Here is a 24,346-nt window from a genome sequence, read left to right on the forward strand (position 1 = left end):
GAGGACTGCGAGAGGAAAGTCTTCCATCCTCTCACTGGCCAGTACACAAATAGGGTACCCTGGACAGATCCAGCTACAGGGCAAAGTCTACTTTGCTTTCCATTTGCTCCAAGTCAGGATTCAGACAATATTTACATGAATGTAAACGGACAGAGGATACATTTCCAACAAGGAAGTCAAAGGAGAACACCTAACTTGACAGGCAATCAGTTGGCAATCCCAAGCAATTGTGTCCCTTGGGGGTACACCTGATTGACACGGGTGTGGACCAGCATAGGTTTCAGAGGTGTCAAAGGAATCAAAGTATTCGACAGATAGTTGATGGCTGAGACTGACCCCGATGTCAGTATCACAGAAAAGCAAGCTAGGGTGGCGGCTTCAATTTTTCTTTCACTTCAGGTTCATGTTGGGTAATAGAATAGAGCTCTTTTTATTTGTAGAATTGAGATTTTCATCCTTGTAACCAGTTTTATCCCTTTCCTCCCAGACATTTAACTTTAAGAAACCCAAGGAGCTAAGCTCTTTTCTCAGGGAACTGGAATAGTTTAAAGTTCATTGGAGTCCAACTATGAGTTAGTTCCTCAAGACGGGGAGACCACGTCATATGTACCTTCATCCCTCCAGTGCCCAGCACATTGCTAGGTACACGGCAAGTGCTCAATCAGTATCAGCCACATGCACATAGAAGCTGAAGAAAGTCTTCATGAACACAGAAACACATACTACTGGCAGAGTACTTCAGGACTTAGAGGACTGCATTCGTAGGAGATCAGATCAATAAGTGATAGAGTGAACCCAGCGTAGGACTGTAACAAACAATTAGCCCCATTGCCGTGGCACGTTTTGACTTAAGAAACTTAAGCTGTCAGTCACACAGTATCTCCCCCATAAAACAAATCTGTTGATTAATTACTAGATTCAAATGGATCTCTTTAGCTCTGTTTAGGATCATCATAACTTGGCTAATATTCTTTTAAGAATGAAGAAAACATACTTCGCTTTTGTGGAGGAATTTCTTCTCCATTTCAATCACATAAAGGTAGCAAGTAGTTGACAATGAAAGGGTGCCTTGGCCCTGTGGAGGCTACGGAAGTCCTTTATCTTTGAATGAATGGAGTAAGACTTCAAAATTGCCTTTGGAATATTATAATATCTTTTTGAATAGAAAAGTTATATATTTGAATTAGTCCTTTTGGATGGTAAGACTGATGTCTGGGCAACTATGACTGACTCAGTAGGAAGTCTGCCACTGGGTTAATTCAGATGAGTTCATGCACGGACTTCAGGCCACGTCCTTCAGCACTGCCTAGGATCCAACAATGTCCCTCTTAGGGCGCAGTCTAAAAAACTTTGACTTACCGGCACAGCAGAACTCATTTCCAGGACGCATAAGATCAGTATCAGGTCCTTCATTTTGAAAAGTGGGATCTGAAACGGAGTTAAGTTGGAGAATTAAATCAGATGCATTTTTATTTCAGAGTGGTTAAAAGACAATATTTCAAATGAACCGCATCTCTGTTCTGCTGCCACGACAGTTTCAAAAAACAAAACAAAAAATACAACTAAATGTTTCTAAACAGCTTGTTTGTATTTGCTAGTTTTTGGAATGAATTGGCAATCAATTAAGAAAATCTTAGTAATTTTTTTTTAAATATTTTATTTATTTGTCAGAGAGAGGAGAGAGAGCGAGCACAGGCAGACAGAGTGGCAGGCAGAGGCAGAGGGAAAAGCAGGCTCCCTGCTGAGCAAGGAGCCCGATGTGGGACTCGATCCCAGGACGCTGGGATCATGACCTGAGCCGAAGGCAGCCGCTTAACCAACTGAGCCACCTAGTAATTTTTTTTAATGGAGCTGCAATCTAAATGAACCTGAGGAACAACCGTGCTGTGCTCTTTTTTTTTTTTTTTAAAGATTTTATTTATTTATTTGAGAGAGAGAGACAGTGAGAGAGAGAATGAGCGAGGAGAAGGTCAGAGAGCGAAGCAGACTCCCCATGGAGCTGGGAGCCTGATGCGGGACTCGATCCCGGGACTCCAGGATCACGCCCTGAGCCGAAGGCAGTCGTCCAACCAACTGAGCCACCCAGGCGTCCCCGTGCTGTGCTCTTTAAATGTTGTATTTCCATTTTGTAAAATGAATTATGATTTTGAAAACCGTTTCCACTATGTGAAATTTTGGTCTATTAAATATCATCCATGTACTTTCTTTCCAGAGTAAATTTTGAAATGCATTCAAAATATAATACAACCAATTATTTTAAAGCAAACTTTTATTTGCAGGTATGTTAGAGCATCTGACTCTAGGCTTCAGTTACCAGATAACCACGCCAAATCTATCTTTTTGAAAATAAGAATACACTGATTTTTTAAGTAGCCTTTGACATCAGTGGGAAATATGTCTCAAAACTGAGCTTTTCTCTTTCTTTTTATTTTTCAGAAGATTTTTTTTTTAATCTATGAAAGAGAGAGTGAGAGAGAGCAGGAGAGAGAGTACAAGCAAGTAGGAGCAGAGGGAGAAGCGGGGTCCCCCCCAATGCGGGGGTCCCAGGACCCTGGGATCATGATCTGAGCTGAAGGCAGATGCTTAGCCAACTGAAACACCCAGGTACCCTGACTTTTCCTCTTTCTAAAATGAATTATCTCTTGAAGTTTATTCTGTAAGTTGAAAGCCTCTTTACTCTTACACAAACAGAAATCTGACTAGCCAAGAGATTTGCTCATTCTTTTAATACCTTTCTAAATTAGGCCCTCTCACTAATAATAACAGTTAAAAAAAAAAGTCTATAGATTTGTTTTCCTTAGCTGATAGGGTATAAAGGACATGTCTTTTCTGGAATATGCTAATGGTTTACAATAAACTATTATTCAGCTTCTAGTGACATATAAAAATTCTCTTTATAAAAGCTACCTAGAGATAGAAAAAAAGAATGTATAAGAATCACATGGAAATCATAAAAATCACATTTTACCTTCAATGCTGACATGCACTGTGTTCTCAGGGCCTGGTGATGCCAACCAAGACAGTTCTAAGAAGATTAAATTTTTTTCTGGACTGTGCCTAGGACTCGCTCTGTATCTCTCATTCTGGGAAGACCAGAAACCTTTATTTAAAGTGCCAATCCACCAATCAAAGTGGAGAGAAACAGGGAAAAAACCAAACTCTGCTCCTGTAATTAGCCCACACCCTTTTATTGCATGCAAGGACATTGGCCCCGTGGAAGCTCATTATTTTTAACTGTAAACCAACCCTTGTATATATTCAGGGAACTCAACTGCAAGCAAGACAGTAAAGGAATCATGGACATAAGTTCTGAAGACAATCATTTTGGTGAGCTGAAGGGAATATATACAAAAAATAGGTGTAAAATTAACCATTATCCGTTTGTGCAGGTTTTTATCTGCAGATAAAGCTAGTGAACCTGCGCCTGTTTTCAAGATGTTCACCCTCATATTTGTTGTCATCGTAAAAGTATCCTCCCTCCCTTACCCTAACACACACATAGTCTAGAAGGAAACATAAAATAACGTTCTGAGCTTGAAGGAGAACATGGAAATATTAGACGGATAATGAATACATTGCGATTTTTTCTTCAGATTTTCCTAGACAGTTTTATATCTGAAGATACTAGAGGAGAATTAGCAGGCTTTTTTTTTTTTAAGATTGTATTTACTTATTTGACAAAGAAAGAGAGAGATCCAAGGAAGCAGAGAGGCAGGCAGAGAGAGAGGGGGAAGGAGGCTCCCCACTGAGCAAAGGACGATGTGGGGCTTGATCCCAGGACCCTGAGATCATGACCTGAGCTGAAGGCAGAGACTTAGCCCACTGAGCCACCCAGGCGCCCTAGCCAGGCTTTTGTAAGAAATTTTAACTAGATCCTCTGAGGGTATCACTTCAGGTAAACCTTTGGTGCATGTTCTTTGCAGGGAGAGGGTATACATCAAAACATTCTCCAGGAAACAGTCAAGGCAATGGGCACTCATCTGACCTCACTCATCTTCAGACAGACCCACTTCCACACATTCAGCAGGAAGCCGGTTCGTCAGATTTGTGTCACTTAACAGGCTAACATCAACTTGGATGGGTTTTTCTTCATGAGCAGATAAGAATGTCTTGGATGTGGATTGAACTTTAACTTCTTTTGTTATTTCTCTGCCCCTCCTGATCTTTCCAAAGCTGTGATTTCAGATATGGTAGGGATACGAATTTAAGATTCGTTTCTTAAGAAGGGATGAGTCAGTACAGTCTTTAGGGAAGTAGGGATGTTGCCAATTACAGGGAACACTGCAGAAGCTGGTATTTTGGGAGAAAGATGTCTTCATACCTAAGTGTAGTCCTAACATCTTCAAATAATGTTATCCAAGAAATTGTCCCTGAAAAACCCCATCTCTTAGTGATAACAGAATTATTTTTGGGATGCAAAGAAATAAGGAATGTGGATATGCTTTGTAAAGAGCAAAGTGCTATTGAAATAAAAAGTGTTATTTTTGACCCCATCCTCCCCTTCTCTTTATTCTGGTTATGGTGCTTAATCAAATCCTTTAATCTTTCTGAGCCCTCGTTTCTTCCTCTGTAATATAAAGACGATCATTTACTACCATTGGTTTGTTTTGAAGATTTGGTGAGATGATAAAGGTATAGTAGTTGCCACACAGTGGGTCCTCAGTAAATGGGTCATTGTCCTTTGCATGGGAGAAGCTACATGAAACATGGGACCACAAGACAACGTTCGGTGTGTGTGTGTGTGTGTGTGTGTGTGTGTGTGTGTGTGTGTTAAAGGAGAAGCAGTGGCAGTTAGGTCTATGAGCTCTAAGAAGAGTAGAGAAGGGACCTGATGGAAGGCATTTCCCCTGCAGAGGTGATGTAAATTCATGGGACTAAGATTCCTAGTTTTTGATTAACCAGGGAGATGGGATGTGTGTGTATATATCTTTTACGGTTTATGAGCATGATCGTGACATGCTAATAATCATGTTTTGGTAGAATTCACGTATTCTGCCTTTCTCTTAAGCCAGGTATCTGATATATTATAAATGATGTTGCTTTTACCAAAAATGACCTTCACACTCAGTCCTAGATTATTGTGTTCCAGATGTTTACTTGTTAGTTTCTTTCTCCTCCAATTTCCTGTATAACCAACTTACCTCCCTAAAATATTGGTTTCAGCATTTCACAGCTCCACTCAAAGACTTTTTAAGATTCCTAAAGCTATAATGTAAAGTTTGCCCTCTGTAACTAGACAGCCAAATTAACATTTCAATTCAGTTCTCCAATATTATCTCCCATTTTACATGAGACTATACATGGGTATATATACATATAATCATGATTGTTGTTATCAGTTGAAGTTGGTTTCATTTTGCATCTAGTTAGCAGTTTTTTATTTTTGGTTTATGTTACAGGAAAGTTAGCAAATATAAAATATAATCCCATTACATCTTATGTTGTAATTAAAAATTTTAAATATTTTAGTTACAAAGAAATATGGATTTTATTATCAGCATATGAATGAGTGACAGTGATTGTAGACATTAAGGAAATACCACAGCTGACGAAAGCTATGTTATGCTGATCAAGACCGTAACTGTATAAAGAAAAATGAGAGCACCAATTAGAAAAATGCCGTGTCCAGCATTAGGCAAAAATAAGAAAGCTCAGAATGACAGAAGATCTAAGATACATAAGGGTGCATGTACCACAGAAAAAGTTATAAAGAAAATGCCAGAGAGAGAATATCCTGTGGAAAATGTCAGTACAGTAGCTGAAGCACAGCTTTTGAAGCCTTTATGTGACACTGATCATGTCACATTGGGTGAGCTACTCAACTTGAATATATATAGTATTTTCATATAATTATTTAATATGTGAAATGTGGTCTACCATAGGATGGCATTGATTTAATTTAATTTATTTAAGTTAACCACACTGATGAATGCTCAGCATGCTATCTGATATGCAGAAAATATTCAGCCACCATGAGTTATTATTGTTCTTGTTGAAAGAAATAGATGTTGCAGATCTGCTTCATATTGGACTACGGGTCGTGCCACAAATATTTTAGTCACCAAGGGCAATTATAACAACTAACTAAAATGTGTAAGAATGATTTTGATTGCTAATGAGCATGTCAATTGCATGGGACAAAACATGGACTTGGAATTTTGCTTTGTTCTCACACATGGTCCATTTCTTTCTTTTTTAAATTTTAAATTCAATTAACAAATAGTGTATTATTTGTTTCAGAGGTAGAGTTCTGTGATTCATCAGTCTTATATAATAGCCAGTGCTCATCACATCACATGTCCTGCTTAATGTCCATTACCCAATTACCCCTTCTCCCTACCCCTTCCCCTCCAACAACCCTCAGTTTGTTTCCCATGAGTAAGAGTCTTTTATGGTTTGTCTCCCTCTCTGATTTTGTCCTTTTTTATTTTTCCCTTCCCTTCCCCTATGATCCTCTGTTTTTTTTCTTAAATTCCATATATGAGTGAGAATATGTGATAATTGTCTTTCTCTGATTGACTTTTTTCACTCAGCATAATACCCTCTAGATCCATCCATGTCATTGCAAATGACAAGATTTCATTTTTTGATGACTGAGTAATATTTCATTGTGTGTGTGTGTCTGTGTATACATATATATACACCCCACATCTTCTTTATCCATTCATCTGTTGATGGACATCTGGGCTCTTTCTATAGTTTGGCTGTTGTGGACACTGCTGCTATAAATATTGGGGTGCAGGTACCCCTTCAGATCACTACGTTTGCATCCTTGGGATAAATATCCAGTAGTGCAATTGCTGGGTCATAGATTAGCTCTATTTTCAACTTTTTGAGGAACGTCCATACTGTTTTCCAGAGTGGCTGCACCAGCTTGCATTCCCACCAATAGTGTAGGAGGGTTCCCCTTTCTCTGCATCCTCGCCGGCATCTGTTGTTTCCTAACTTACTAATTTTAGCCTTTCTGACTGGTGTGAGACTATCAACTATCACCTGATAGTTGAGCAATGTGAACATTTCACATGGTCCTTTTCAACCTTCTACTGCAGCCAGACTTGTTTGTTCACTCTGTCTAGAATATGACATGATGTTTCCCTTTTTGAGTTTTTGATTGAACCTTTCTCTCCTAAACTCTTTTCTTACCTCTTCACAAATGGTTTTCAAAGTTCCAGTCAAATTCTACCTCTTTTGTGACTCCTTCCCCCGCCCATTCTATTCCACTGTGATTTTCCCTTCTCTGATACCAAATATTTTTTTAGTCATTTGGCCATCATTCATACACTACATTTTGACAAACTGCTTGTTACAGATCACTTTTTGCATGTGATCCTCTAATTTTTTGGATAGATTCTCGTATTTTGTACGCCATATCAAACATTCTTGTGGGAACAGAAATCACTCATTCCACTAAATTGCATCCTTTGACTTTATATGTACATTATAATAGGTAATATTCAGATAGTGTTTACTGTGGGCAGGCATTACTTTAGTGTTTTACAGATATTAATTTATTTAATCCTCTCAATGAATTTATGAAGAAGATACTATTCTCTTTTTATGCATGATAAAACTGATCTATAGAGATGTGAGCTAACTTGCCCCAAGTGATGGTCAGTGAGTGGTGGAACCAGGATGTAGACACAACCATCTCACTCTTATGCACCATGTCAAAATGAATGAGTCATCCAATAGCAGGCGACACTGACCATTCAATCATTGGCAGATGCAGTGAAGTACAGTATAGTGCGCCTGTCTGTAGGGGATTTATCAGCTATTTACTCAAAGAAGAGAGATTTACAAAAAACAGTTAATGAAAATATGGCACACCAACAATAACTTCATTAAAAATCATATATTATATCAAAAGGCACAATCCCACATGGATTAACTGCTAAAATACGAATGCTACAGAACAGTGATTCTCAATCAGGGATGGTTTTGCCCCAGCAGGGAAGATTTAGAAATGTCTGGGAGATAAAGGGATATTTCTGGTTCTCGCAGTTGGCTGGCAGTGAAGGCGGGGGAGGGATTGGCTATTAGCATCTAGTGAGTAGAGACCAGAGATGCTGCAAAACATCCTATGATGTACAGGATAGTCCCTCATGAAAGTAACTATCCAGCCTGAATCATCAATAGTGCTGAGGTTGGGAAACTGCCATAAAATTTTTGAGGTTGGAGAAATCCTTTGGATGCTTTGGGGTCAGGCATGAGGGACAAAGGTTCATGCTGAGCCCTGAAGGAAGGATATTTGTCAAAATGCTCAATCAATAGCTGATAACTGAGTGAACTGATAAGAATTAAGTTTTCCAGGGAAAGAATCTGACGGCGCGTCACGCATTAAGCTTTATTGGAATGGAACAAGGAGCGGCGAGTAGCCTCATGTCAGGGAAGGCCAATTTTTAAAGTTGATTTTTATATGTTAGAATAATAAGAGGAATAATAGAGGTTTCATGGATCTTCTGCTAAAGTCTACTATATTTTCTATTAATGGCTTATTTTATTGACAAGTTACCATGTGCCACATGCTGTGCTTTATATTCTTTCTCTTACTTCATTCTCATGAACCACCTCATGAGATAAGTTCTGCGAAAACAGGAATTTGGGAAGGGTACTCCCCTTCTAACTCAGTCCTTCAGAGTTAATAGCACGGCTGGCGGTCCATCTCCAAAGACGGTGCTCCTGACTCAAGGCCACCACACTGACAGGTATTACTTAATGTTTTGCAGAACGCATTATCATGTTGTTTTGGGCTAATGTTTATGTCTGATTTTTAATCTTACAAAATATGGATAATAAGGTTTTGTGAAATCTATTGATACTTTGTTACCATATGGTCTTATAGGAGTCAAATTTGAATTATTTTTGCCAGCTAGTCAAAGTTATTTTGAAAGTTGCAGACAATAATAGAAATTTGTATTTTTATGGGCTTCTATTTATTTCATAATCAAGGACAATAACCAGAAAAATAACATGATGATGGTAATAATTATATATATATAAAACAAAGACATATTAGATAGGATTTTACTACCTCACCACCTGATTTCATTTTTTTCCTCTGACATTACTTACACATCTTACATTCATATTTAGCATAGTTACAATGATAGTGTAAGTATAGTTTTATATCAGGAGTTATGCTCTATAAATACTAACTAGCTACAGAGATAAATCTTATATTTTAAGTTGTCTGAGTAAGAGCTCTTTAAACTGATGCTCAAGATTCCTTTTTTTTTTAAAAGATTTTATTTATTTATTCATAAGACACAGAGAGACAGGCAGAGGCAGAGACAGAGGGAGAACCAGGCTCTCCACAGAGCAGGGTGTCCAATGTGGGACTAGGTCCCAGGAACCTGGGATCATGACCAGAGCTGAAGGCAGATGGTTAACCGACTAAGCCACCCAGGTGCCCAAGACTCCTGTTTTTTGATTTTTGATCATTTCTGATTTTTCACCATAAGTAAAAATTAGTAGATACTTTAAAAATTATATTTTGAATTAATTTCTTAGTATAATTTACCATGAATATGGTTCCCTGTTAAACACATGCATATTTATATGAATCTTAGTAAGTATTGCTGAATTGTCCATGTTGATATACTACCAATGATTTACGCAGAGCAGTTCACTTGTCAGAATTTGTTCATCTAATTGATTTTTCCCATAATTTAATAGGTTAACACAGTTTTTATTTTTTTTAACTTTCTTTGTTTTGCTCTTTTTGTAGATGTTGATTGAGGTATAATTGATATGGGACATTATATTAGTTTCAGGTATAATATATAATGATTTGACATTGCAACTGATCATGATAAATTAGCATCTGTTACCATAGTTACATAATTTTTCCTTGTGATGATGACTTGGTGTTTTAATATATATTTATTTGATCATTATCAAGTTTAAATATTTTCCTCACATATTTGTTTACTACCATATTTCCACTTTTTAAATTGTTCATGTTTTTGCCTATTAACCAGAGGGAAACTGATAGTCTTATTAACTTGTATGTGTTTCCGTATATCATTGAGCATTTATTATAAAACATTTTATATAACAAATTGATCTCTTGCCATGTTTGATATAAATTTCTTGATAGACCTTTAAAAAATATGTAAGTTAAAATGCATTCCATATAAAGGCTTTGTATTTCGCAGTCATTTCTCACTAGTTAATTTCAAATATACTTACTAGAGTCAAGTTGAGCTCATTTTCCATTCCTTTTGCCTTCTTTGCATAGTGGATTCCAAAGTCACTTACCTGGAAACTCTTACAGTGAGTAAATTTGGCATTGGTCCTTTGCAAACAAGGGAGCTTAAAGCAGAAATATGTATAACAGCCGCAGTAGTTCTTGGCAGCTTGCCAAGTAACACACCTGCTTGCTTTGTATATTAGAATGATGATTCATTTGTTTCTCTTCTGGATTATTATCTGCCAGTTGACAACAATTATAAACCCACTTCAGAAGGATTTTTGGAAGAATGAGAGAGGTGACCACAAGCCAATACAGAATGACTTCAGCTCTTCAAAACTTGACCTTGCCTGATGACATCAGAGTCAGTTTTCCCACAGAAATGGCAATTTTTTTTACCCTGCCCGAAGAAGTCTCTGGCAGATCATTGGAAAACAAGTCAGGAAAATGTTCTGTGCTGGTCACTTAGTTGCTGAATTTGTTAAAGAACATTTATTAAAGTCTCACTATGAACAGACTGTCACATTAAATTCAGTGACAATAAAGAGACACCCAAGCTCTGTTCCTCAAAAATAGTTATAGTCCAGTTGAAGAAACCATACTTGACAGTGATCCATGAATTAGCATGAGCCTTATTATGAAAGGTCTTATCATGTAAGAGGAAATAAGTTACAAAGTGCTTAATTGCAAAGAATGTGGGCTCTGGTGTTGGACTGGTGAAACTGGGTTAGAGCTTCATGATTCTGTAGCTGTGTGTCTTGGGCAAGTTACTTCAACGTTATGTGGCCCAGTTTCCTCAACCGTGAAAGACTGTCAGTAAAGGAATTGACACAGGAGAAAATGAACAGTGTCTGATAGATTGCAAACATGCAATTAATGCAAATTATTCCTGATGTAGCATAAATATTAAAGGAATGTCATATAAGGATGTTATTAGAGCGGGAGAGACTTATAGATGCATTTTTGCGGAGTAAACATCTAATATTTGGATACACACATGATAAAAATTAATGCATACAAAGATAATAGATTATATTTATTAAGTCTTTTCCATGTCCAAGGCCCTGGACATTTATTTCATTTGTACTTACAACAACTCCATTAGGCAGGTGCTGTTGTTGTCAACATTTTGCAGATGAGGAAACTGAGTTGAGTGGGATTAAGTAATCTGCCCAAAGTCACACAGTGAGTATGTGGCAGTTCGGATGCAGTCCATAGCTGTCTGATACTGGTGCCGAACTGCACCAAAACATTTAAAACTTCTCAGTGAAAAAGAGCTGAATATAAAAGATGAATTATTATTAATTGGATGCTTGAATTCCATTGCAACTTCAATGAGAGGTTGAAATCGCTCACTTACACATTCAACCACTGAGCATCTAACGTGTACCAGGCAGTGTTCTGGGCACAGAATGACCAAGTCCAGCAAAAACCCCTCACAGAGCTCACCTGTTAGGGGGTCAGTCATACAATCGGATAAGTGTCAACAAGAAAGAATTAGATGTTAAGCAGGAAAGGAGCATAAACATTGCTAAGAGTGTGTTGGCATTTTAGGTAGGGTGGCCATGGAAGGTCTCCATGTGAGGAGGCCATCTGAGGAAGAAATGAGGAAGAAGGAAATGAGAGAGAAGTCCATTCTAGGCAGAGGAACAGCCTGTGCACAGAGCGATTTTTCCAGGTGTGTTTAAAGATGGGTGACAGAGGCCAATGTTGGTTGAGTTGAGAAAGAGTCGCAACAGAGAAAGTCATGTAGGACCTCATAGGTCATGGGCTTTGCCTATTACTCTGAGTGAAGTAGGAAACCATGGGAGGTTTTGCGCAGACGAGGGGCGTGGTCTGCCATCAGATTGGGACTGTTCTGGCCAGGTTCAATAGACAAAGGCAGAGGCACAGAGAGAGGGTAGGAGCGATTGCAGTAATCCAGGCGAGAGCTGGTGGTGGCTTGGGTCACAGTCGTAGCTGTGGAGGTGGTGAAACATGGCTAGGCTCTGGATATTTTTCAAGGTAAACCTTACAGAATTCTCTGTTGGAGTGTATGTAGGGTGTGAGAAAATGAAAGGAATCAAGCAAAGGGTAGCGTGATATTTATCCAGTGAAATCATATCTCACTAACTCAAGCATCTTTTTTATCTTTAAATGTAACTATCTATAACATATTCAAGAACGGAGAAATAAACAGAAAATTCTTCAAAGCCACCAAAACAGAGAGCACGTAGTGCTAAAGCCCATGTACTTACGAGACATTTTGTTGGCTCCTTTTATCCTAATTTGAGTTACAGTTCCAATACAGGTCACCATTTTATCATGTTTAGATCGTAAGAAAATCAGAAGGGATGGAGAGGTATTTCTAGTTTTAGAGACACTCAGAGTCACCAGAAATAATAGCTGAGACCAACAACGAAGATAAAAAACAGACAAAACGAAAACATAAAAACACAGCCCAGGGACACCTGATACAGAGTCTACTGTTTCTTTTTTTTTTTTTTAAGATTTTTTATTTATTTATTTGAGAGAGAGAGACAGTGAGAGAGAGCCTGAGCGAGGAGAAGGTCAGAGAATGAAGCAGACTCCCCATGGAGCTGGGAGCCTGATGTGGGACTCGATCCCGAGACTCTAGGATCACGACCTGAGCCGAAGGCAGTCGTCCAACCAACTGCGCCACCCAGGCATCCCTGATACAGAGTCTACTGTTTCTTAATGCTTGAGAAGCCCCTGTTGAAACAGGAACACGTGTTTGTAATCGTCACTGTGACGTACAATTAGGTTAGATAGTATTTTTATTTTTTGGTCTAGGAAGCAGAGAGGTAGAATTATAGATGTTTTGCCTCTAAAATAGTGGAATGTGTTGGAGTTCTTATCCATTTCAAGGGCAACCACTAGCAACATTCGCGTAGATAAAAAGAGCTTGGGCCTCCAGTTACGATCTCTTTTCCAACCCCGGCTGGCTTAACAGACCAGAAGAAGGTGATGAGACACTTTTAACTCCCCCTTTCTTTAAAATTGGAACTTGGAGCAAGCAGATCAGTGAATTCCTTGTTTCCTTTGTTCTGCGTCCCTTACGGACACCTTCTAAAGGACTGCACATGCCCCAGAGACTCGTAAGACTAAGTTCTTTAAAATCTTTCAGTTTTGGGTCAATAACTATAGACGAATATGTCACAGAAATTTCCAGCTTGAAACACCTCTTTTTTCAGCCTGTCTACACTGCTCTGAATTTGGAATGTCACGTTTGCCCCTCTTCCCCCATGTCTGCATTTTCTTCTCCATTTTCTAGAACTCACTTCTGAATAAGTTGGGGTGAGTGGAGCAGGAAGTGGGACCACTGTAAATTCCATTTATTTGAAAACACACTCATGTGACATAACTCCCTCTCTGATAAGCTTAAGGAATGCAGCATTCCTGGTTCTGTGATGTATATGAGAACTTGCGTTTCACAAGATGATTTACTCCAGATTTAATTTTAATTTAAATTAAAGAGAAGTACATTTCTGAGAAGTGACTTCAACTATTTCCAGACAGATATGGATTACGGTAGTGATTCAGGAATCTTATCCTGACTCTGAGACACTATATTTCACAGCATGTATGAAATGTTGGGTTAAATGTCATTAAAAAAAAATTTTTTTTTTTTTTAATTTCTTGACCATAGGAGTCCCAGGGATGAAGAGTTTGGAGGATTTTATTGAATTGTAGATAGAGATAGGTAATGTTTGGTTGATATTGGTAAACGTGTTGGCCCCGAAACCGATTGACCTTCAAGTGTAAGAATGAATTTTTCCAGAGGGCAACTAGGGTTTTGTATTCAGACAAGACCGAGATCCTGTTGCTTTCCTTCTGTTGTCTCAGCGTTTCTGGCTGAAACACAGAAGTGCAGAGAGATACAAAACTGCCAGCAAAAATAATAGAGGAAGTACACAGTTTGAATCACATGTATTTGCTCCTTAAACCACAGGATGTGTTTATCCCTGACCCGTTGTTCTGTGCTTCCCAGGACGTTACAAAATCTAGCATCAAGTGAGGGGGGCAGGGGAAGACTCTCTGTTAGATTTGACTTCCACTCTTCGCCCCGTACTGTCCCTATATTATTATATTCGTTCTTCACGAGAACCCCAGGAGACAGTATTATTATGGTCCTTGTTTAGATATAGAAATAAGCATCAAGGAGCTCAAGGCCATGCAGATAAATTATAGAATCAAATTGCTGATTCATCTGGGTCCGAAGCCCACAGCTCTCTCACTGTAGATATGTAGCAGTGACTTAATAGGGCTTGATATTTGTTAAATAAATGATTTAGCCAATAAATAAACTAATATCTGGCCACTCTGGCTGCTGCAGACAGATCTGCCTCAGATGAAGGGGCGGCAAGGCATCAGGGCGAAGGTCCTTCCCCTTCATCCTCAGCTTTCTGTCTAAGGACGTTCCGGTCACTTCTCCTGTGTCGTCACCTGTGCGTGTGCAACCGGGTTGATCCTTGCATTGCACTGGGGGAAGGGGGGATAGAAACGAGAAAAAGTACCACTTGTTAAATGTCTGCTCAATGATGGAAAGTGGACAGGTGCTTTCCTAGGTTATTTCGTGTAATTCTCATACTGGCTCTCTAATAAGTAAGAGAGTAAGTAAGTTAAGTTAAGTAAGTAAGTTAAGCTCTCTCTAAGTAAGCCTTATTTTCCCCAGCCTTAGAGATGGCAACATGGGCTCTGAGAGGTTAAGGACTTTCTAAAGATACATTATCTGATAAGCATGTCAGAATTCGAATCCAGGTCAGTCGGACTCCCAAATTCACACGGTGCTGTTGCCCCAGAGGAAACTGGACCTCAAGAGGTTATATTAATGCAGCATTATTTACGTTGAGACTTTAACATGCTTTGGAGGTGTTGTATATTAATTCATAATGTTAATTCACAATATGAATTCATCGTAGTTATTAAAACAGAAGGAAGCCTAGGGCATTTGACTGAATTACTTTCATTTTGGTAATGGGCTCCTCCTTTTTTCCTTTCTTTTCTTCTCTTCTTTTAAGAAAACAAGGCAAAAGCAGGCAGTTTCTACCACACTAATGCGTGGAGTTGCAGGTGATGGCATAGAGGTCTGCAGGTGTGGACTCTGTGTTGACATACTAGTGTTACAGGTATGGGCTCCTTGTCCATTTCCTCCTTTCTTTTTAAAAAGATTTTATGTATTTATTTGACAGAGAGAGAGATCACACACAGGCAGAGAGGCGGGGTTGGTGGGGGGAGCAGGCTCTCCGCTGAGCAGAGAGCCAGGTGCAGTGCTCGATCCCAGGACCCTGAGATCATGACCTGAGCCGAAGGCAGAGGCTTAACCCACTGAGCCACCCAGGTGCCCCTCCTTGTGCATTTCTTAGCTAAGCTTCATCATTTGTACCTATCATTCAGAGGCAGGAAAATGTACTGGTTTGTTTTGGAAGAGCTGGTCAGAACTGGCCGTCTCTGATTAAAGGCCTAAACCGAGTTGGAAGATCACATTATGTTCAATCCACATTTCTGTCTGGTAGGCAATGTCTGAAGGTGTCTCTGGGGGTAATTACCCGGGGAAAACATAGGCTAGAGAAACCAAGAAATGGATAGGCCATCTTTCCCCAAAAAACCAAAGAAATGGTCATTAACAGAGAGTAAACCAGTAGAGTCAGCACACCTTAAATATTAGGCTTCTTGTGATTCAGTTAAGAAACCCATTAAAACAGGAGCAGTATTTCTCAAAGAGCATGGCCTAAAAATATTTCTGAGATAGACATTAAAGAATTCAAAAATGTACATTTGCCATGTTGTTTCATTTCTCCAGATGATTCCCAGAGAAATGTGGTGGCTGATAATGATTTTAAAGGACATAGAACTATAATGAATATTCATGAGGTCTTGCAATACGCTAGGCAGACGTAGATTGTTGGAAGTTGTAGCAAACAGTGTCTCTCCTTCTGAATGATCGCTCTGACCTAAGATGGGGTGAGGCAGGACAAGCACCTTCCTGTTCCGTCTTCCACCTGGCGGCCTTCTCTCGTGTATGCTACCTATCTTGCCTACAAAGCATTGTGGTTTGTGATGCCTGTTCTAAACCCGAAGAGATGTTCACGGCAGCATGCAGGGTAACTATAGCTAAATTGGTTTGGACTCTCATGGAGCTTGCAGCATAATGTGGCTTACACCGCTGTAAACCATAAGAGCAAAATATGCTTTTTAAAAAAAAATATTTTGTTTATTTATTTGACAGAGAGAGAGATCACAAGTAGGCAGAGAGGCAGGCAGAGGGGGAAGGGGAAGCAGGCTCCCCTCCCTGATGCATGGCTCGATCCCAGGACCCTGAGCCGAAGGCAGAGCCTTTAACCCACTGAGCCACCCCGGTGTCCCCCAAATATGCTTCTTAAGTAATGAAAGCAAAGTAGGAACAGATGTATTTTCAGGGCTCACGGAGATGCGCTGTCATCCTACAGCCTGTGATTGCTCTGGCTTCTGTTGGCAGTTTTAAGACTTTGTGGCACTCTAGCTCTTTCTTCTAGTAGCCGTCACCTGGAGGGAGACACAGCTCTAGTCTGAATGATCTGGCCGCCACCAGCCCTCTCTTTCCAAAGTCTCCAGCGTGGATTTCCTGACAGGACCTGATTCCATGAGTCATCTCTCCATACGGGAGGTCTGCATTGGGCAGAGCTTTTGACTCCAGTTCACTCCATAGATGGCCAGAAAAGGACCCATCCCTAGTCTGATCAGTGCTGCCCCAGGAGGCAGGGAGAAAGAGGGAGGCGCGCCTGATGAAGGAAACTTTTACAGGGGGAGGTAAGCCTGGCAGACATTTTGAAGAAGCGCCCAGAAAGGGTTATGACTGTCAGAATAAACTTGTGCAGACCTTTAGGATTATTATTATTATTGTTTTAAAAGATTTATTTATTTATTTGTTTGAGAGGGAGCAGTGGGAGGGGCAGTGAGAGTGGGGAGAATCTTAAGCAGACTGCCCACTGAACATAGAGCCTCACGCAGCCCTTGATCCCAGGACCCTGAGATCATGACCTGAGCTGAAACCAAGAGTCTGTAGCTCATATGACTGAGCAACCCGGCAACCCTTATGTATTTCTAACACTACAAAATTCAGTTTTACAAAAACTCTACAAAATACATTCTTCTCGTATTCAAATAATGAAAGCTTTCTAACCCGGGGTGGGCTTTTCCTTTTTTTTTTTTTTTTTTAAAGATTTTATTTATTTATTTGACAGAGAGAGATCACAAGTAGGCAGAGAGGCAGGCAGAGAGAGAGGAGGAAGCAGGCTCCCCGCTGAGCAGAGAGCCCGATGTGGGACTCGATCCCAGGACCCTGAGATCATGACCCGAGCCGAAGGCAGCGGCTTAACCCACTGAGCCACCCAGGCGCCCCTCCTTTTTATTTTTATTTTAAAACTCTATTTTCATACTGCACGGAGCACTGGGTGTTATATATGAACAATGAATCTTGGAACACTATATCAAAAACTAATGTATGGTGACTAACGTAACACACACACACACACACACACACACAAAACCCCTCTATTTTCTTTCAGATTTTTTCCGAGGAGTTCCCTTAGAAAATTTCTGCAGAGGAAAGGGCTGAAAATTAGGCATGATATCATGACTAAATGATACTGAATCTAAAAATAAAATTCTGGGAAACTCTATTCTGGAATTTGTTCTGTGGCAGTGACCTTAATTGCATTCATTCCCATTCAGTTGTTTCCACATAATCTAAAATCACGCTGGACTCTGTTTCGTGGACTTAATGAATGCTTCCATCTGGTCATTTGCAAACACTCCCTGGATGGTTTCTACGAACCAGTCAGTGTGTTCTGATGCTGAGTGACTAATGTCATCTCTCAGATCGCTCGTCTCACCTCAGATGCTGAGGTGACGAATCACGGTCCCTTTCCTCAAGGAGCTAGTGAGAGCCCAACATAAAGAACTAATTTGGTCTGGTAAGCCTTACAGCAGAGGGACGTGCCAAGAGCTAAGCTACCACGTACGGTTTAGAAGTTGCTTTATTTACCGAACCAGAACTTATTGAGTTCCAACTTTGTGCAAAATATAGTGCTAGTGGGTGTAGGGAATGGCAATTAATTTTGTCTTCTAGAAGCTAACTGTCTAGTTGGAGAGGTAATAATGCACACGCACATACCAATGATCACAGTTCACAGCAGTGTGAGGTTAAATTCTATTTATTGTAAATAGAACCATAGTGTTTCAGAGGAGAGACCTCCATAAGCAAGAGCAGTTTCAAAAACCTAATTACAAAGCCCCTTGAATGAGCCCTGAAGAACAGATAGGACCGCAGGATGGGGAGGAGGGATAAGGTATCCAAGGGCCAGGGGTGGCAGACAGTGTCCTCTCACTGTTCTCTTCAGACCTGAAGGCCCCTTCCTGTAATAAATATTTCCTTTTCTGAAATTACATTCATTCCGTAACCTATAGGCGTGCAAGTTTAAAAATGACAGTACACTCAATACAAATATAAGGTTCCTACTGTAATTTGAAGGAGAAAGAGAAGTGTGATAAGTGGTATACCTTTTAATGTATCACCCTTGAGCAGGACTCCACAAGTAGCCAAAATGGAGTCGTCAGAGGTTTGCAGCCACTTGTAATGACTAAGAGAGAAGGTAGACGAAGCAAAATTAGAAGCCAGGCTGAGCGAGAAGTGGGGGCAAATGAAAGAGCAGAGGTAGAGTTGACAGAGAATAAAAACTAGTTCTCGGGTAGGTAATGACAGACCAGACCTGTCTCTATAGGATACGAGAAAGAGGGAAATAACCTTAATTGCAGGAGGGATAACACGTCAAGACAAGTCATAGATTGTTGATGTGAGAAAATGAGGAAGTGCGATCCTCTTGCAAATGAGCAGGACCTTACTTATAAGCGTGTGTGTAAATAATTCCCTGTGTTGCGTGCGATGGAGGCGAGACAGAATCTTGAAGTAAATCAGTTCTGTCATGGACCACATGCGGAGGTGTATGTTCTGTCTAGGATATCCAAAGAGACCGCAGAGACCAGATGCTCTGAGAGTCAGTAGGAAATGAGAGATCTGTTGAAAAAAGAAACAGCAATTCAAGCGACAATCCACATGTATTGTGGTGGGTCTCTGGGGCTGTATGTTTGAAAAGAAAGTGAGATCGAAGACAGCAAGCAATTTCAAGAAATTTCAAGTTGCAATTTTCATAACATAAGTAACAAGAAACCATTATCCCCAGAATTAAAGTAATAGACTTATTATTAAATGTGGTGCGGCCTTTACATTTCATGTATTTCTTTCTTTTTTTTTTTTAAGATTTTATTTATTTATTTGACAGACAAAGCTCACAAGTAGGCAGAGAGGCAGGCAGAGAGAGGGGGAGGCAGGCTCCCTGCTGAGCAGAAAGCCTGTTAGGGGGCTGGATCCCAGGACCCTGGAATCATGACCTGAGCTGAAGGCAGAGGCTTAACCCACTGAGCCCCCCAGGCGCCCCCATTTCACGTATTTCAGTGTAATGTAAATATTTGCCTCAAATCATCCCTGTAAAATATTTGTGACCCCCCCCCCCAACTACAAATGCAAATGGTACAAGTGTGGACCTTGGGTTCAAATGCCACGAGTGGCGCTTGTATTTAGGGACAAGATTTCCCACGTGGTTAGCAACCTTGGGACAAATTTGAACAAAAAGGAAGTATACCATTTTCATGCCTAAAAGGAAGCTGCCAGCCTAAAATGGTCTGTGTATGTTAACACTGTGCAAAAAATACATTGTGCTATATATCAAAAAGAGTCGACTCCTAAGCTTAGATATGCAAATTGTTTTATTTACTCCCACGAAAATCTGGTGGGGGGCTGGAAAGTCCTGTAGTATGTGAACATAATCTCCTGTGTTGGGCACGTCCCCACATACTGCGGGACGTCTAGCAGGACTTGTCCCCTGATGCTGCCCAGCAAGAGCAGTTTCAATCGTACGACAGTGAAAAATGCCTGCAAAACTGCCAAAATACCCTCACATTTCCCATCTCCATTACAAGATTCTGTCACTAGACAGCAATGGAAGGGCTTAGGCTGAGTTATGTTATACTTAAAACTAATGCAGTGCAGTGGATTTGAAGGGGAACAAGAAGGCCTTCTGTTGGGTAGCGCCAACTGGGAGAGACTTTAAAAGTCTCCCAAGGCTACAGATTTTATTCAAAAGTCTTGAGCAGTCGGGCGCCTGGGTGGCTCAGTGGGTTGAAGCCTCTGCCTTCGGCTCAGGTCATGATCTCAGGGTCCTGGGATCAACCCTCCCCCCCCCCCCAATAGGTCTCTGCTCAGCAGGGAGCCTGCTTCCTCCTCTCTCTCTGCCTGCCTCTCTGCCTACTTGTAATCTCTGTCTGTCAAATAAATAAATAAAAATCTTAAAAAAAAAAAAGTCTTGAGAAGTTATTGGAATGTTCTAATGCCTTAAGTGGTCTAAAATTCGTTCATCTGTAGTTTTTCACGTTTTTGTAATTATTATAGTATCACAGCTCCAAAGGATCAAACTCCTTGGATAAAAAACAATGAGTTTTCAAGTTCTATTGACTCGCTAATAGATGTATGCAGAGTTCAACGCCCAGCTGTCCGCCATGGGCACCTGTGGCTAAAACATCAGTTGCAGGGAATGTTCATCTCAGGAATGTCGTTCCTACAATATCATGTCTTCTTACCACATCAAATCGATTGCTACCAGCCAGGTAATGAAGGGGTTAAGGAGACAGTGCTAGAACTTTCATTTTGTGAAATTTTATAGCTTTGCAACCATGCAAATATTTATGTCTGAGTTTGGGGAAAAAGAACATACCCAGTTTTTCTTGGGACGACTGAGCACATTTTTACCCCAGCCTTCCATGGTTTGCCATCCCTTCCTTTAGGGTCTAGGTCTTTTACTTCATGCTGACTGCTATCATTTGGAGAAATCGAAGCTTCAGTATTTCCGTACCTTCTAGAGAGTATTGTAGAAGGCGGTCCCTGATTTTCACAGAGATGTAAGTTATTTTCATAGCCCAGCATGAATACATACCAATCTTCCTTTCTAGGCAGAGAATGTTGCTTTTTCTTGAGTCTATGCACAAGAAATCTTCTGGGATTGGTAATTTCTTGGAGAAAAGTATAGGAGGGTTTCAACGACAGGGATTGCAACTTATTATTATTATTATTATTATTATTATTAATGTTTCCAGCACCTAGCTGGTACCTAGTAGGCATTCAATCAGTGTCTTTGGATTGAGTGAATGAGGGAGAAACCTGTAGGGTGGTTAGGGCGCTTTGTGATTTTCCAGGTTTGTTCTCAGTTCCGTCGTCTTCTCCGGTGCCATCTGGCCACCAGAGGGAGTCCAAGATCCATGTCAGGATCAGAATAAAAAGGGGAAAGGAGGACATTTTTAGTATAGGAAAGCAACAGTCAAACAAAGGAAGCATAGTTTGAAGTTCCCAACAGGGGTTAATTGAAATCTTTCAATAATATATCACTCTTAGGGTGCTAAATAATCTTGATACCATGTGGATAATACATTAGAGGAAAATATTATTATCTGATTTTGAAACATGGAGCTCCCAGAGAGTTTAAAGGAGAAAATAAAGATTGCTTAAAACTAATTTTGACTCACATTTAAATGTCTCTGATTTTACCTTTGCTACATACTACATAGAATGTATGCTTCTTAAGGAAAGGGATATTTGTATTATTTCCTGAATTATTCCAAGTGCCTATTAGAATACTGCCTGGCACATATAGGCATTAAATAATTAAGCTGTTGAGTTAATTAACCAGTAATTAAAATTATACTATAATATAGTTGGTATTAAATTGTCCATCAATGGATGGATGAACAAAGAAGATGTGAGATGCACACACACAATGGAATATTATTCACCACGAGAAAGAAGGAAATCCTTCTTACTTGCATTTGCAACAACATGGATGAACGGGAGGGCACTATGCTAAATGAAATAAGCCAGACAGAGAAAGACAAATACTGCATGGTATCACTTATATGTGGGGTCTTAAAAACCCATCAAACTCACAGAAATAGAGGGTAGAAAACTAGTTGCCAAGAGGTAGAGGGAGGGGAAACTAGGAGAGCTTGGTAAAAAGGTTCAAATTTCTAGCTATAAGACGGATAAGGTCTGATGATCTAATGTAAAACATGGTGATTATAGTTAATAACACTGTATAATTGAAATTTGTTAAGAGAGTAAAGGTAACTGTTCTCAAAAAAAGAAAGAAAAAGATAAATATGTGAGGAGATGGATATGCTAATTAACTAGGTGGGGGGAATTCTTTCACAATGTTTGTGTCCACTAAATCACCACAGTGTACGCTTTAAATATCTTACAATTCTATAGGTTAATTCACCTCCATAAAGATGAAAAAAAATCATCTTTATATTGTAAACACTTTCCTACATTATATTTTTATCACCTATATATTTCATTAATTATCCATAGAATCACAATTTTATCTATTCAGCAAAATATTCCTTATCTTTTGGACTGAAAATACTCACTACTGGGGCACCTGGGTGGCTCAGTCAAGTCAAGTTAAGCTTCTGACTCTTGATTTCAGCTCATTGGTGATGTCGGCATTGTGGGCTTCAGTCCCACAGTGGGCTCCCCACTCAGCAGGGAGTCCACTCAAAGATTCTCTCCGACGGCCCCTCCCTCCACTTATGTGTCCTCTTTCTCTCTCTGTCAAATACATAAATAAACCTTAAAAAAAGAAAGAAAGAAAGAAAATACTCACTTCTAGTCTCCATTCCCAGAGATTTTGATTTAATTAGTTTGGAATGGGACCTAGGCATAGATAGTTTGTAAAGTTCACCAGGAACTTTTATTTTTTATTTTATTTTATTTTTTGAAGATTTATTTATTTACCTGAGAGACAGAGAGAGTGAGCAAGGGAGAGAGAGACACACACATGCCTGGGGGAGTGGGAAGCAGAGGGAGAAGCAGGTACCCTGCTGAACAGGGAGCCCAATGCATTCAATCCCAGGTCCCTGAGATTTTGACCCAAGCTGAAGGCAGACTGAGCCACCCAGGTGCCCCTCGCCAGGAAATTTTCATGTACAGCTAGGACCTGGGAAGCATTGCTGTAAGGTACAAAGCCAAACTACTTTCCAAAAAGGTTGTACTGATTTACAACCGAATCAGTGACAAGGAGCACCAGATGCTTCCGCGAGTCCTCATCATTCCGGTTGGAGATGGCCTGAGTGTTCCAAGTGTGGCCCCAGGCTCAGCAGCACTGGCGTCGTTTGGAGGTAATGCAAAGTAGACTCGCTGGTTCTTTCTCTGCCCCAATGAATCAGGATCTAAATTTTAACAAGATCTTCTGGTGATTTGAACACACATTAACGTTTGAGATTCACTGATGTAATATATTTTCTTACTCTGATAAGGCAAAAATAGTAGTTGCTTTTATTTGAACCTGCAGAAATTCAATTTCTGAGGCTAAACTTTCTCTTCCATATGTTTATTGTTCATTTCTAGATCATCATCCTAAATTGTCTGTTTCCATCTTTTGCCTGTTTTTAAATTAGGGCTGTTTTCTTGGATGTTTGGATATATGAAAAAACTGATGACTTAATGAGGGACATGAATGGATTATGAAGTAGAGGTCTATTGGCATTGAAATTTAAATCTAACTAGAAGCGAATGACACCAAAGACAGATAGAGGAGAGTGTCCTGAGTGAGGAAAGAATATTCAAGCTAATCCTTATTTAGGGACCTTAGCATTTGTATCTCTCTTAGCATTCATCAAATACCCAGTCATCCATTCATTCAATACATTTTTTGGATTGTCTTTATTTATTTATTTTTTTACAAGATTTTTATCTATCTATCTACTCACTCATTCATGAGAGAGAGAGGGGAGTGCAGAGGGAGAAGCAGGCTCCTTGAGGAGCAGGGACCCCCACGTGGGAATTGACCCCAGAACCTTGGAATCATGACCTGAGCCAAAGACAGCTGCTTAACTGATTGAGCCACCCAGGTGCCCCTTGGATTATCTTTATATGGTATACTCTACTAATGCTATGAGTCTATGTGGCCATAAAGAAATCTGTCTGATCATCTAGGGCTTTCTAATCTATCTGGTGTGGTTACATGTATGCAAAGTTAACTAACGATAAAAAGTTTTGTTCATTTTGGC

General features: G+C 39.9%; 1 protein-coding gene across 1 annotated transcript in view; it reads right to left on the reverse strand.

Annotated features, from left to right (window-relative positions):
• Positions 1-14,483: 14,483 nt before the first annotated feature.
• AMTN (amelotin) overlaps positions 14,484-24,346 on the reverse strand; it is a 39,861-nt gene continuing 29,998 nt past the window's right edge. Inside the window, exon 8 of the mRNA XM_044225919.1 lies at positions 14,484-14,674. Coding sequence (XP_044081854.1) covers positions 14,484-14,674 — 191 coding nt within the window. The remainder of the gene's footprint in view (positions 14,675-24,346) is intronic.

This window comes from Neovison vison, chromosome 11 (assembly GCF_020171115.1).
Source record: "Neovison vison isolate M4711 chromosome 11, ASM_NN_V1, whole genome shotgun sequence".
NCBI classification, from domain to species: Eukaryota; Metazoa; Chordata; class Mammalia; order Carnivora; family Mustelidae; genus Neogale; species Neogale vison.